Source organism: Mytilus trossulus, chromosome 1 (assembly GCF_036588685.1).
Source record: "Mytilus trossulus isolate FHL-02 chromosome 1, PNRI_Mtr1.1.1.hap1, whole genome shotgun sequence".
NCBI classification, from domain to species: Eukaryota; Metazoa; Mollusca; class Bivalvia; order Mytilida; family Mytilidae; genus Mytilus; species Mytilus trossulus.
In genome coordinates this window covers 13,731,885-13,748,467 of record NC_086373.1, presented here as the reverse complement: position 1 = coordinate 13,748,467, position 16,583 = coordinate 13,731,885, and the positions used below count along the sequence as shown (strand labels likewise).

Here is a 16,583-nt window from a genome sequence, read left to right as displayed (position 1 = left end):
GAATCGAACGGAAACAGACATCTTTAATGTAATTAAAGCAGTATGATAAAAAAAAATTGTCTGACACCTCTTTTTGCATAAGTGGTATGTGTTTTAGATAGCATTTTCGACTTGATCAATAAAAAAATTTTTAACACAAAGGCAGGTTACACAAAAAGTCTTTCTCCTTCCATCGGTAATTATATTTTAAAAAAGAGGCCTACAACAGCCCGTTCCGACGATGATTAGAGACAGTGATCAAGTTGAATCTGATTTAAACTTTTTAATTTATTATTCCGTTCCGTTCCGTTCCGTTCCGCAAAGTACCAATTGCTCTGAGGAATTGGTATTTAACGGAATCGAACGGAAACAGACATTTATAAAGTAATAAAAGCAGTATGATGGAAAAAAAAATGTGTCTGACACCCCTTTTTGCACGAGAAATAAGTGTTTTAGATAGCATTCCCGACCTGATAAATAATTAAGAATTTAACACAAAGGCAGGTTACACAAAAAATCTTACGCCTTCCATTGGTTATTATATTTTTTAAAAGAGGCCTTCCACCTCTCGTGCCGACGAGAATTAGAAAACTTAATCAAGTTGAATCTGATTTAAACTTTTTAATTTATTATTCCGTTCCGTTCCGTTCCGCAAAGTACCAATTGCTCTGAGGAATTGGTATTTAACGGAATCGAACGGAAACAGACATCTACAAATGTAATAAAATCAGTATGATAAAAAAAAGGCTGACACTTCTTTTTTTGAATGAGTGGTAACTGTTTTATATAGCATTCTCGACCTGATCATTAATAAATAATTTAACACAAATGCAGGTTACCCAAAATCCATCCATTCCTTATTATATTTTAAAATTTTCGGGAAAAAAAATGATGAAATGGGCAAAAAAATGTTGTCGTTAATTATTAAATTTCGGAATGAGTTGCTACATTTGTATGTCTAAAGTAATGTTGATCATCTTGGAATTCATTTGAATGTAAGTTTTAAATTGTGCTAATGAATATCATGCATGTGTATTTAAGTTAAAAAAAAAATAAAAAAAAATGTCTTGAATAAAAACAAAGCTCTCGTCAATTATACCCGGCGTCATTACAGTGGTTACAAATGAAAATATCAAAATCAACCTTTTATTAAATTAGAAGTCCGCAACTTTGACAATATACAGTGCGAATGACATAAGCTTTTGATGTAGAAATACAAGTGTACTTAAACTATGACAGTGTCAATTTTTTAATTACTGTAACGGTTATTGGGTTCGGGATTGTGTACTTGTTTTTATGTTGTTCGTTCTATAAATAAAGTTTGAGTACTGCAGACGTCTTTTTGTCACAGCCAAGCTTTTTGTAGATCTCTGCTATTTGTGGTGCCAAATAGGAGCCACGTTGCTTGAGAAATGTTTCAGGCATCACACTGGTGTCAGAAGTGTCGACTATTGTGAATTTATTCGACTGAGAAGTTTGGAAATTCATCGGAAAGTTGCCAGTTTTGAAAACCACGTGAGTCGACGATGGGCGATCCAGAAGCGGATCCCCGTCAATCACAACCCAAACATAATTATTCCGGTGAGATCGTATGATTTTTATACTTTAAATACTGAAAATTGTTTTAATTTTACAAAAAATTTAGCTGACGAAAATTTGCATTTGAAAAAAAATAATTCCGGTGGCTCCGACGTCGTCACCAAATTACCGGACATACAAAAACATTTTTATTTTTTAATTTTTATTTTATTTTAGTCAAGATTTGCATTTTGTATCATAATAATTTGCATATTTTTAGACTGTTTCATGTAATACGTGTTTTTTAAGTATTACAGATCGAATTTAGAAAATAAAGGACTTATGAGTGAAACTGTTCTACACAACTATCTCAGGTCTATTCCACTCGTAATCACACAACAGACAAAATATTAATTTTCACCTGCTAAGAGACGGGCTTCATCCTAAAAGAATATGGGCACAAAAGTGGTTTAGAAGATTACCACTTGACATATGCCGATAGTATTGGTTAGATAGGGAATCATTTTCAGTACACGTCGATCCACAGGATTGAAAATAACAATCTTTTATAAATTGCAATTTAATAATAAACATGAATGACGATACAGTAGTAGAGACGGGTTCTGATCGAAAAGTCAGCGAAGATTCCCCGCCAAATGGTGATCAGTTGGGCATAAAAATGCTTAACGTGTTAGAAAGAATGGGGAACGGCATGGGAACCTTGGCTGACACCATAACATATGTTTAGAAAACATGATGAGGTTTCTGCCAATACAATGCAGCTACTCTACCAACAAAGTAGAAGTATAGAAGAATTGAACAATACGTTTTTGCAGAACCGGGAGACATCGAAATCCGACATTAAGAGCACAGGAACTAATACTTCCGGTTACACAAGTTGACGATTTTTCTGGGTCTTCTATTTGTCCAAAATATGGATTATATGATGGAAATAATGAACACCTAGACCCTAAGTTAGGTGAAAACAAACCAGTTGACAGTTTTCAGGTTGGCCAAGAGAACAGTCACAGACAATCTCTGTTCGGTCAAGATAGCAAGCCGAAATCGGTTTTACAGTTCGGTCGTGGGAACAGTCCCAGACCACCTTCATTTAGTTTAGATAATCAACCAATAGGATATTTGCAGTTCGGTCGAGGGAACAGTCCCAGGCCATCGTCCCAGAATACAGATGATGACATACAGACCGGAAGTTTGCAGTTTGGTCGCGGGAACAGTCCCAGACCAAATGCAAATTCACACACACCATTGTCATCAACACAAAGGGATACAACAACACAGAATTTAGATGATGACAGACAGAACGGGAGTTTGCAGTTTGGTCGCGGGAACAGTCCCAGACTAAATGCTAATTCACACACACCATTGTCATCAACACCAAGGGATACCACAACACTCCCCCCTTTTAAACCGTTGTTAAGCACTATAGAAAGATGGGAGTCTAGGTCGAGTTCTATGAACACAAATAATAGACAAGATTTGATAAGAAACATACAACCTTCGTTTTCTAGTGATATTGAAGCTATGCACAGTAGTAACAATACACAGCAGACAAGACAAAAAGTACCAAATAGTGACGTTCCCCACCAAAAACTTCCAACATTCGACGGTAAGGATGATTATGAGGGGTTTATTATCCCATTCAACAGGGAAGCTAGGAGAAACGAATGGAAAGAGGAGGAAAATTTAGATAGGTTCATTGAATGCCTGCGAGGACAGGCGAGTAAATTTATGACCGCAATTCCTCGACAGGAAAGAGATACTTTTGAATCCAATTCGCGTCACATGGAAAACAGGTTCAACCGAAAAGAGCCCCCATCCACTGCACGAAAAAAACTATCTGATTTAAGACAACACAATGAAAAGAATGAAGAGTTTGCTGAAGAAGTAAGACGATTAGTCTCAAGAGCATACCCAACAAGTAGTATCGAGTTACAAGAGGAACTTGCAGCGGAACACTTTTTGAAGGGCCACAAGAACGCCAAAATAGCATATGAAGCTTTAAACCACCAACCTAAGACTGTATCTTCAGCACTAGATATTGTTGTACAACAGCAACACAATTATCATGCTACGTTGGGCAGGGATGTTGATTATAATACAAAACAAAGGACCAGACGCGTTACGTGGAAAGATGAAGAGGAAAAGAGTACTGACCAATATGAAGGGATGGACAGCGTTAGACAGTTGGTAAATTCATTTCGGAAACCAGATAATCAAACATTACAGAATGAAATCAAAGCACTAAGAGATCTTTTAGAAAGGGCCATGCTGCATGATTCAAAACCAGCTACCTTGACAGCACAGTCAACGGGATGTTATTTTTGTGGCGATAAAAGCCATTTCAAACGTGATTGTCCAAAAAGATCACGATCCCCCAGCCCTATGAGAAGACAAGATACTGGTGCTGATTGTGAAAGGAGATATATTATCAAATTGGCAGAGGACAAGATTTACTCATTCCAATTCAAGTCAATGGCAATAAGGTCGATGCTATTGTTGATACAGGAGCAGATGTAACGGTACTTTCAAGATCCTTTGCAAATTGTATTGGTTTGAGCGGTACTACCGGTATAAAAGCTTGCTTATTGAATGCAGAAAATGGGAAAGAAATGGAGGCTGACATAAATATTGTTGCAAAGCTTCAACTGGGTAAAAAGGAGATAATTTGGAAAGTATGCATTGCCCCCATAAGAGATGATATTTTGATTGGAATAGACTTACTGAAAGAAGTAGATGGTATCATAATGGCCAAATAAGGTGATCTGCTGATAAATAATGAGCTGATACCAGGACGGTATCGAACAGAAAATGATTGCCAAATATCAAGAGTGACGGCTGAAATGTAACCCACTTTAGATACTTTAAAGCCCATGGACGAGACAGATGTATATGGAGGAGTTGAAAGTCTAAAAGAAAGTATTGTTGATGTTTTAGACCCAGCTTCCTTACAAGACAATAACAACACTGGGTCGGTTTTAGTGGAAACTCGCCTACAGGATAATCTTGAAAAAGATAATGTTTCAGACATGGACGAGGTAAGTGCGATTGGTTCAAATGTGCCACATGAGCCGAGGACACAGGCTCCAGACTCAGGTGGGTTTGAGAACAAGAATATTAAGCTATCGCAAGAATTTGTTGTCGAAATTTCAGATGCTTATGATGCGGCTAACGACGATAAATCTGATAGTTCAAAGAAAGAGAATTCACTATTTGAAGACTATATCATATGTTCATTAGAACAGACGATACAAAGTTTAGATTCGGGCAAGAATTCAACCAAACAAGATGATGAATCAGAACAGAAGGAGATTATATCACGTGATTCGGGGACACTGAGTCCAGTCTCAAGTGGTAGTAAAACCCATGCAAACGTAACCAAGAAGATAGGGTCTCTCAATGATGCCTTAAATCCAAAGATTTCACCCAAGATGGATGACAGTTCAGATTCCAGTGAGTCGAGGACACAGGCTCCAGACTTACCTGGGAATCATCAGATGACAAAAGTAAAGCACCCACCTAAAATCAGTCGATATGGACGCAAAATAAACCAACCCTTACGTTTCAAAGATTGACAAAAACATTTGTGCCAAAAAATAAGAGATATTCTTATTGAGAACTGTCTGTTTATAAAGAAAAGGGGGGATAGTGTAACGGTTATTAGGTTCGGGATTGTGTACTTGTTTTTATGTTGTTCGTTCTATAAATAAAGTTTGAGTACTGCAGACGTCTCTTTGTCACAGCCAAGCTTTTTGTAGATCTCTGCTATTTGTGGTGCCAAATAGGACCCACGTTGCTTGAGAAGTGTTTCAGGCATCACATAACATTGTGTTAAACTCGCACGTCAATCTTTTGTCTGTCAAGTTTTGATCACTGTTTCTAATCATCTTCGGAAGGCCCCTTTTTTAATTTATAATTACCAATGGAAGAAGAAAGACCTTTTGTCTAACCTGTCTTTGTGTTATTTTTTATACGTCCGTCAATTTTGACGGGACGTATTATGGTATACAAATGTCCAGTGTCCGTCCGTCCGCCCGTCTGTCCGTCTGTCCGGTGTAAACATGTCGCACCGTAACTTGAGAACGACTTATCCAAATTTCATGAAACTTAACATAGTTGTTTCTTATGATGGTCAAATGATCTGTATACTCTTTTGTGAAAATAAGATTACAACTTTTTGAGTTACGGCACTTTGTAACTAAAACAGGGGTGTGTGTTTTTCACATGTCGCACCGTATCTCAAAAACGATTCTTGATTATGGCTTTAAACTTTAAATACTTCTTAGTTATATTAATCTTAATATCTGTATACTTTTTGGTGATGATTCAAAATTTAATTTTTGAGTTATTGAGTATTTTGTAAAAAAGGGGGAGTTTTTTTTGTGAAAATAAGATTACAACTTTTTGAGTTACGGCACTTTGTAACTAAAACAGGGGTGTGTTTTTTTCACATGTCGCACCATATCTCAAAAACGATTTATGATTATTACTTAAAACTTTACACATGTCTTTGTTATATTAATCTTAAGATCTGTATACGTTTTGGTGATGATTCAAAATTTCATTTTTGAGTTATTGAGTATTTTGTAAAAAAAAAAAGGGGGGTTTACATGTCGCACCATATCAAAAAAACGATTTATGATTATTGCTTAAAACTTTACACATGTCTTTGTTATATTAATCTTAAGATCTGTATACGTTTTGGTGATGATTCAAAATTTCATTTTTGAGTTATTGAGTATTTTGTAAAAAAAAAAAGGGGGGGTTTACATGTCGCACCATATCTCAAAAACGATTTATGATTATTGCTTAAAACTTTACACACTTCTTTATATTAATCTAAAGATCTGTATACTTTTTGGTGATGATTCATTTTTATATTTTCGAGTTATTGAGTTTTTGTAAAAAAAGAGATTTTTTTTCACATGTTGCTTAAAACTTAACAGGCTAATGTTGCGTCGGGTTTCCAAATACATCTTGTACAATGATGAATCTTCCTATTGAGCGGGAATAAGGAAGGAGTCAGGATATACTAAGCATGACATCCTGTACAACCCTGTGTTATTCAAAAAAGATTTATGTTTTTTCACAAGACGACGGGCGTATCATGCGCTCATGGCGCAGCTGTTTATTTAAATATTGATCAAGTCGAAATGCTATCTAAAACACTTACCACTCATTCAAAAAAGAAGGGTCTGACTTGTTTTTATCATACTGCTTTTATTACATTATAGATGTCGGTTTCCGTTCGATTCCGTTAAATACCAATTCCTCAGAGCAATTGGTACTTTGCGGAACGGAACGGAACGGAATAATAAATTAAAAAGTTTAAATCAGATTCAACTTGATCACTGTCTCTAATCATCGTCGGAACGGGCTGTTGAAGGCCTCTTTTTTAAAATATAATTACCGATGGAAGGAGAAAGACTTTTTGTGTAACCTGCCTTTGTGTTAAATTTTTTATTATTGATCAAGTCGAAAATGCTATCTAAAACACATACCACTCATGCAAAAAGAGGTGTCAGACAATTTTTTTATCATACTGCTTTTATTACATTATAGATGTCTGTTTCCGTTCGATTTCGTTAAATACCAATTCCTCAGAGCAATTGGTACTTTGCGGAACGGAACGGAACGGAATAATAAATTAAAAAGTTTAAATCAGATTCAACTTGATTACTGTTTCTAATCATCGTCGGAACGAGAGGTGGAAGGCCTCTTTAAAAAAATATAATTACCGATGGAAGGAGAAAGACTTTTTGTGTAACCTGCCTTTGTGTTAAATTTTTTATTATTGATCAAGTCGAAAATGCTATCTAAAACACATACCACTCATGCAAAAAGAGGTGTCAGACAATTTTTTTATCATACTGCTTTTATTACATTATAAATGTCTGGTTCCGTTCGATTCCGTTAAATACCAATTCCTCAGAGCAATTGGTACTTTGCGGAACGGAACGGAACGGAATAATAAATTAAAAAGTTTAAATCAGATTCAACTTGATTACTGTTTCTAATCCTCGTCGGCACGAGAGGTGGAAGGCCTCTTTTGAAAAATATAATTACCAATGGAAGGAGTAAGATTTTTTTTTGTCTAAGCTGCCTTTGTTTTAAATTCTTAATTATTTATCTGGTCGGGAATGCTATCTAAAACACTTATTTCTTCTGCAAAAAGGGGTGTCAGACACATTTTTTTCATCATACTGCTTTTATTACATTATAAATGTCTGGTTCCGTTCGATTCCGTTAAATACCAATTCCTCAGAGCAATTGGTACTTTGCGGAACGGAACGGAACGGAATAATAAATTAAAAAGTTTAAATCAGATTCAACTTGATTACTGTTTCTAATTCTCGTCGGCACGAGAGGTGGAAGGCCTCTTTTAAAAAATATAATAACCAATGGAAGGCGTAAGATTTTTTGTTTTTGTCTAAGCTGCCTTTGTTTTAAATTCTTAATTATTTATCTGGTCGGGAATGCTATCTAAAACACTTATTTCTTCTGCAAAAAGGGGTGTCAGACACATTTTTTTTTATCATACTGCTTTTATTACATTATAAATGTCTGGTTCCGTTCGATTCCGTTAAATACCAATTCCTCAGAGCAATTGGTACTTTGCGGAACGGAACGGAACGGAATAATAAATTAAAAAGTTTAAATCATATTCAACTTGATCACTGTTTCTAATCCTCGTCGGAACGAAAGGTGGAAGGCCTCTTTTAAAAAATATAATTACCAATGGAAGAAATAAGACTTTTTGTCTATCCGGTCTTTGTGTTAAATTCTTAATTATTTATCTGGTCGGGAATGCTATCTAAAACACTTATTTCTCGTGCAAAAAGGGGTGTCAGACACATTTTTTTTTCCATCATACTGCTTTTATTACTTTATAAATGTCTGTTTCCGTTCGATTCCGTTAAATACCAATTCCTCAGAGCAATTGGTACTTTGCGGAACGGAACGGAACGGAACGGAATAATAAATTAAAAAGTTTAAATCAGATTCAACTTGATCACTGTCTCTAATCATCGTCGGAACGGGCTGTTGTAGGCCTCTTTTTTTAAATATAATTACCGATGGAAGGAGAAAGACTTTTTGTGTAACCTGCCTTTGTGTTAAAATTTTTTTTATTGATCAAGTCGAAAATGCTATCTAAAACACATACCACTTATGCAAAAAGAGGTGTCAGACAATTTTTTTATCATACTGCTTTAATTACATTAAAGATGTCTGTTTCCGTTCGATTCCGTTAAATACCAATTCCTCAGAGCAATTGGTACTTTGCGGAACGGAACGGAACGGAATAATAAATTTAAAAAGTTAAAATCAGAACCAATGTTTCTAATCATCGTGGGAAAGGACGACGTGAGGTCAGTCTAGATATCATAATGCATGACTTGCAAATGCGTTAATTTCATGATAATTTATCAGGACAATCCGACATATTCATTTACAGAATAGTTCCCGATGTTATACATTATTGCACATTTCACCTGTGAAGATGAGATTAAGTATACATTTGTGTTATTTGTATATGGAAAACCGTAAAACACAGAAATTTTAAAGTTTGTTTTGTTTTAAAGATTTTTCGAAATTTTGATAAATGCCCCCTTTGGATACCTTAAATGAAATTCTGTTCCGTTCCGTTCCGTTCCGTTCCGTTCCGTAAAGTACCAATAGCCGATTTCTAAGCTATAGACTTTTTACCAACATATCAGTTCTTGTATAAACTCTCAGCTTTAATATGCTTTTGAAATATGCAATTCTTTTTTTTTTTATAGCAAATCCCCAATAAACATCTTCACTTCACTGACAGATTACAAATTTTAGTATTGCATTATGTTTAATGCAGCTAATGCGTGAGATTTGGCGAAAATTGTAAAGATCAAAGAAAAAAAAACAAGAATGTGTCCATAGTACAAGATGCCCCATCCGCACTATCATTTTCTATGTTCAGTGGACCGTGAAAATGGGGTAAAAACTAATTTGGCAATAAAATTAGAAATATCATATCATAGGGAACATGTGTACTAAGTTTCAAGTTGATTGTACTTCAACTTCATCAAAAACTACCTTGACCGAAAACTTTAAATTGAAGCAGGACAGATGCACGAGTGAACATACGGATTCACAGACCAGAAAACATACTGACCATAAATGGAGCAAAAAAAATCAGAAACTATTGCATGGTTAAACTTATTCAAATAACCCAATTGGATGAAAATTGCAATAATAAGAACCTGCATTCTGTTATCTGATTATCTGTATGCAGAATTTCCTGGAATCACATTAATTAACTGGCTTTTTTGTCTATTCTTCACAAATTGCAATAATTTCTGAATTAACAGTATAATGATTATTGGAACAGGACTTATGACTTTGTTTTTGAGAAGTATAGTATAGACTATAGAATATACAGTAAATTCATATCTGTAATAATGTAACACACAGACTATATTTACCTTGCATAAACATGTTTTACAATCATCAACTTTCCAGGTATCTTGGTCTCTCCTCTTTCTTCCAGTTTCATCTTTACAAAATTTCTTCTGATGTTTCATCTGTCTATGCATCTTTTTCATCTGTAATAGGAAAGACATTTTTATTTCTATGATACCATTCAATCTTAAGTTATAGCTATTACAGTTTGGCATACAATTCATATAAATGTATTTACCTACATTTATTTCATTTGTAAATATTAAGTTATCATACTAACTGTTAAAGTTCAATACCCCAACCATGAGTTTCCCACTAATAGAGAGGTTAAAAACATTCATTTTTCTCTACATTCCAACAGGAAATATTTGATGTCTCACACCAAAAGTGTATGTTTTGCAAATTCTTTTACCAGAAGGTCAATTAGCGCAAAAAAGGTCAGCTTTAATAAAGTCCACAAACACAAATTTAATAATAACCTATGATAAACCCAGTATAACAAGACATGTTGTGACCTTCAATCTGCTCACAAATATATTACAGTTTTTTGCTATTTATTGGAAATGAAAATATTGTGAAAAAGATATAGTGGCCTTTCCAACTACATGTATCCCCCTTTTATCTGACAGCACTAGTACATGCACATACCTTTTTCTCCATGAATGTCATAGAATCTGTCAGATCACTTATTGTGGTCTCCATATTATCAATTCTAGTCTCAAACTGGTGGATATGGTTGTTAAACACTTTAATTTGATCATCATAGACAGTTCTATCAAACTCATGTCTAACTGGTTGTCTTGGTCCATCATTTTGTAGTTGTGTAAAATCATTTCTGAATGAGAATTGTCGAGATTGTCTGCTACGGGAGTACTGACTTGTTATGGACTGGAAATCACCGGCTTTACTACAATCTGTTCAAATCAAATATTATATATGTAATAAAAACTTTTTAAATTAAAGAACCTTAGTGAGCACGCTCACATACCCAACGTCCCCACATTGTCATTAGAGAAATCAAATAAGTGTAAGGAAAAAAATAGTATAAGAAAAAATATTGAATAATAATTTCCTGTCAATATGCACATCTACATGCATATTATGTCCTTATTATCTACAAAATTTCATGAAATTCTGTTGTGTGGTTTCAGAGGAGTTGAGATGACAAACTGTTGCAGAAGTACATTGAAGCAAATAAGTTCAAAGGGGCGTAACTCCTAGAAAAAAAATTGAATCAAAATTTCCCGTCGATATGCACAACTACATAGTATGTCCTTATTAACTGAAAAGGTTTTGTGACATTCTGTTTTGTGGTTTGAGAGGAGTTGCGATGACAAACTGTTGCAGTAGTACACTAAAGTAAATAAGTTCAAAGGGGCGCAACTCCTAGAAAAAAAAATTGAATCAAAATTTCCCGTCAATATGCACAACTACATAGTATGTCCTTATTATCTGAAAAGGTTTCATGAAATTCTGTTGAGTGGTTTGAGAGGAGTTGCAATGACAAACTGTTGCAGTAGTACACTAAAGTAAATAAGTTCAAAGGGGAGTAACTCCTAGAAAAAAAATTAAATCGCAATTTCCCGTCGATATGCACAACTACATAGTATGTCCTTATTTACTGAAAAGGTTTCGTGAAATTCTGTTGTGTGGTTTGAGAGGAGTTGCGATGACAAACTGTTGCAGTAGCACGTTAAAGTAAATAAGTTCAAAGGGGCGTAACTCCTAGAAAAAAAATTGAATCGCAATTTCCCGTCGATATGCACAACTTCATAGTATGTCCTTATTAACTGAATGTTTTGTGAAATTCTGTTTTGTGGTTTGAGAGGAGTTGCGATGACAAACTGTTGCAGTAGTACACTAAAGTAAATAAGTTCAAAGGGGCGCAACTCCTAGAAAAAAAATTGAATCGCAATTTCCCGTCGATATGCACAACTACATAGTATGCCCTTATTATCTGAAAAGGTTTCATGAAATTCTGTTGAGTGGTTTGAGAGGAGTTGCGATGACAAGAAACAGGACTAACGGACGGACGGACGGACTGACAGACGGACGGACTGACAGAAGGACGGACTGACGGACGGACGGGTCAAAAACATTATACCCTCCACAATTTGTTGCGTGGGGTATAATAATATGGTAATGTCACTGGTAAATTTGGAGGTGGTATTATTCTTGATTTAGAAAGTTCAATCCATGGAAATGATCTGTAATCAATTTCTCTCTAAGGTGGTACCAAACACTTTGACTAAAATTAATGTTGTTCATTTAATTTTTATAAAATTTTGGCATAACATTTTATTTGACAAAAATATAAAATTTCCAAAAAACGTGAAGCAATCACTTACTCTGAAAATTTCATTGGATATATAGCAGTTTGTTTAACACTAATTTTGATCTTCGAGAAGCTTAATATTTCCTTAACAATACAATTTGATTAAATATTTTGCTGATTTTACTGAGTTATCTCCCTGTAGAATTAGGTACAACCTTAAAAGATATTTTTCATATCACACTATAGAGATTTTTATTGTTTGTGTAATTGGGTTGCTGTCTTATTGACTAATACTACACACCTCCTTTTATTCACATCTAAACACCAATCTTTTGAATTCATTTTTTGGAATGCGATACACCAGTTGAACAAAGGTCAATTGGCATAAAAAAAACATCATTGAACAATGAGTTCTTACTGTATCAATCACACAATATTTTCTTCTTTTTTATATGTATGTGAGAGGGCTGTCTACATCTTTTATTGGTCTCTGGTTGAGAGTTTGTCAAAAAAAAAATCAATATCTTCTTTTTTTTTATAATTAACACATTGATATATTTTATCTGATAAATAATGCTTAAAAATACTCTATTAAAAAATAAGCATCACAGAAGAATGAGACAATGACAAAAAAAAATAGAAATTATCAAACCTGCACAGCAGTCTGACCACATATTGACATTAAGTTTGGGTATTTTGTCACAGCTTAGGTATTCTGACTTGTCATGGACTCGGAGAAACACGTCTTTCTGTACTTTGTTGATGTTGTCACCACCATCACACATTACACTAGATAATGTCATCTGTTTTATGGCACTTAACTGATCTACAGTGAACACACCAGGATTCTCATACCAAAATCTACATTGACAAAAGAAATACTGTGACATACTTGTACAGAACATGGTAAAAGAATAGTTGCTTACCACTACAAAAAATTACAAGACTTACTAACAACATGCACAATTTGTAACTCTTGAATTCATCTAAAGTTTTTGAAGATTTTTTTGTATATTTTTCACTTTGTTCTTTTAAAAGTTAGTATGCACAATAATGATGGTTAAATAGGATCTTCTGGGAAAATCCAAAAATTTATCATAAATGGCAAAATATGAAAACATTTTATGCACTGTTCAAGTTTGGTCGACTATGCAGATGTCATAAAAAAGAAAACTGATATTAAATTATACCTATCCCCATCTCTAAGTCTTTTGAACTGATCCACAATAATACACATAAAAGTTGGTCCAACTTTAGCTCCTTCTAATGGAGTTTCTGCCATTCCACCAACAAATAAATCAATATTTCCTAAAATATAAAGTATGGAGGAATTATATGAAGCCTCATTTCTGCTGTTTATAAACTTAATTTTATTATATATATTCAACAAAAGTAATAATCAGTTTATACTTTGTTTTGAAGAAAATTGCCTTTATATGGAAACTTTTGATTTTTTAAACTCATTTAGCAGTCATTTAGAACAATGTTAACAATACAGCTGAATCTGATTCAGAATAAGTTTCCTTACACATAATTAATGTAACGTTATCGGATTATTTTTTTGTAATAACTTTTTGACAACTGATTTTTTTATCAATGATCTATCATGTATACTTTAACGAGAATAAATTCCTTACCTGGATGATTGTATAGATCCTGAAGTTTTGATAAAACTCTTGGTGATATTTCATTTCGTAAATCACTAAATACATTAGCTTCTGGTAATCCACATAGTTTTCTATACTCATTATAAAATGGAAGGGCATGATCTCTACCCCTCTGTATATTCAGTGAGGCTAAATCCTGGCCAACTACATTAGCCAGTGAGAATAACTTTTCCGTCAACTCAGAATTCATCATCTCATCTGGCATTCTCTTTTTAGCGGAGAATGCAACAAGTCCCCGTAAAATTGGATCGATTCCACCTTCTTCAATTATTCTATGTGGTGAAAAGAAGGCTTGGTGTAATGGTAAATTGCCTTCAGGGATTGGCTGGAAACTTTCGTTCAGCCTTAAAATGATTGGTTGAATCAAAGAATGTCCAAATCTAAATGCAGCTGTGGCAAATTCATTGGCAATTGATGGATTAACATTTGGGTCATAAAGTCTGTAAAGTCCTAATTTCTTCATTCCACTTTCACCTATTATCTTTGGCAACCATTGATGGTATGTGATATGCTGCATTATAGCACCCATTACTTTTCTAGTTTCATGATATAACATGTTGCCGTCCCAGTGTGGATTCAGTAAGGAAAATCTTGAAACTAGATGATTATGGTATCGCATGAATAAAGTATGCATTGCTGTTAAAGCAATTTGTTCATTAGCACGAGGATCACCAGCTCTAAAACAAGGAACCCTTTTCTTGTTTGGCTCCACCTGACAATCAAGGTGGTGTAAGAAACCAGAATTATCAAAGGGAAGTAATCGCTTCCCACCAGTTGAGAGAACTCCAACTCTCATTAATCCGGTTGATTCACGTAATCTCTGTGCTTCAAAGTCACTGCTACCATAAACACTGCTTCCATCAATAAATGCTGTGATCACATTCAATTGTTCTCTAGGAGCAAAAGTCTTATAAAAAATAGATGTAGAACCAGAATTACACAAGGCACTACTTCTTGTAAATCCCAAACAGGCATGGGAGGTTATTCTGTTATCACTTCTTGGAACAGGGATGGGATAACAAGGGTAGGATTTATCACATGTCTCATTACACCTACGACCATCACTAAACTGTGCATAACTGATGGACTGAGGAGTTAAGTCCATGTCATGGTCAGCAAACTGACCCCACTGCATTAACATGTGTGTATATTTCTCATCTTCTGTCACATGATCAGTCGACATTAGTAGTGACGACACAAGACGAGGGCTTGGTAAATGTATCCCATTGTACAGCTTTGATTGTGTCCAACCTGAATAAGAAAATCGACATATTTTTTTTTATTAAATATTTAGTCTACAAGATAAAGTTTCTTAACTTAGGAATTATAACCAATAAAAGTAAAGAAAAACACTTATAAACTTCTTATAGAATGCAAATGTACCTATTACCATGTATCAAATAAAAAGATCCGTAGGACATTAAATTTCTGTTCATATAACTCTCACAATACTATGTTTATGTGTAAAACTTACTTATTGAAAAAGTATTATTTAAACATGAATCTACATTTCTGCCCCAGACCCCAATTTGGGTTTTAGAACATGAAAAACTAATAGTTTAATTTTACAGTTGATAGACAAATATCCATACAAGTTTTAACAAAAACCAATCCGTAAGAGAATCCAATATAAACAGATAGTATTTAAGGACATACCTTGATGAAATATAAATTTTCACGTAAGTGTAAAATCTAAAATTGAGAATGGAAATATACATAAGTGTGCACGTACCTACAGGTGTATTGAATCCATTTTCATAAATGGGCGGTAACAATCTTTTAAATCCAGTCACAGAAGATCCCCAGGTTGGGTTCTGTAAATTATTACATGTTCCATCTAATGTACGATATTTGCGGTGATAACACATGTTGTTACAGTTAAGAATATCCCGCGGTACAGACAAACATCCAGACATGTTGGCTATCAGCATCAGATGGCCAGGGGAAATAATGTCTGTATAGGATTCTGCAGCTGTAACAAATATATAATCAATATAAGTTCAAAATTTGTATTTATTTGCTCCATCACTTTCAATAAAGAGGGTGGTAAAGGATTATTTTCATGCAAAGTATTTTACCATTTTATTTCATGTGCAGCTGTGAAAAAGGTTTGTTATTCACAGTGTTTTGTGAAATCTGTAAAAAGATCAATGTGCAGGAAATTTTTTATTGTTCGTTCATCGTGAAATGGCAATTTTATTTTGCATTCTTCCTAGCAGAAACCCCCCTCTTTATGCCCCTCAAATAAATCTATTTTGAACAAAATATATATAGATCTGGAAAACCGTTCTTTTCTGATTTTAATTTATAAGTTGTATAGACGAGGTGAAAGATACCAAAGGGACAATCAAAACTCATATTAAAAGTTGAAAATCAACTGATAATGCAATATGGAAAAAACAGACAAACAATCCAAAACAATGCATAGAAAACTTTAGCTGCGGTATCGTAGCTCTTAGGTCCTTATGTTATTTTTTGACTATTTGCAGTCCGCAAATAGTCAAAAAATAACATAAGAACCTAAGAGCTACGATACCGCAACTAAGAAAACTTAAGACTGACCAACACAAAACCCATCAAAAACTGGAGTGAGCTAATGTGCTTTGCAAGGATAATCAGATCTAGTTCAAATAATATCTAATTTGATCAAATAACTTTTGGACTAATATATACTTTGCTTATTGAAT

The 16,583-nt window shown here is 34.3% G+C and overlaps 1 protein-coding gene across 3 annotated transcripts in view; it reads right to left on the bottom strand.

Moving 5' to 3' along the window:
* Positions 1-16,583, bottom strand: part of LOC134715826 (peroxidasin-like) — a 60,773-nt gene that overhangs the window by 3,151 nt on the left and 41,039 nt on the right. For all 3 annotated transcript variants that reach the window (XM_063578316.1, XM_063578325.1, XM_063578334.1), the window contains 6 exons: positions 15,629-15,868; positions 13,867-15,147; positions 13,420-13,537; positions 12,882-13,090; positions 10,603-10,868; positions 9,978-10,097 (listed from right to left, as the gene is read on the bottom strand). In XM_063578316.1, the coding sequence (XP_063434386.1) occupies positions 9,978-10,097; positions 10,603-10,868; positions 12,882-13,090; positions 13,420-13,537; positions 13,867-15,147; positions 15,629-15,868 (2,234 nt within the window). The remainder of the gene's footprint in view (positions 1-9,977; positions 10,098-10,602; positions 10,869-12,881; positions 13,091-13,419; positions 13,538-13,866; positions 15,148-15,628; positions 15,869-16,583) is intronic.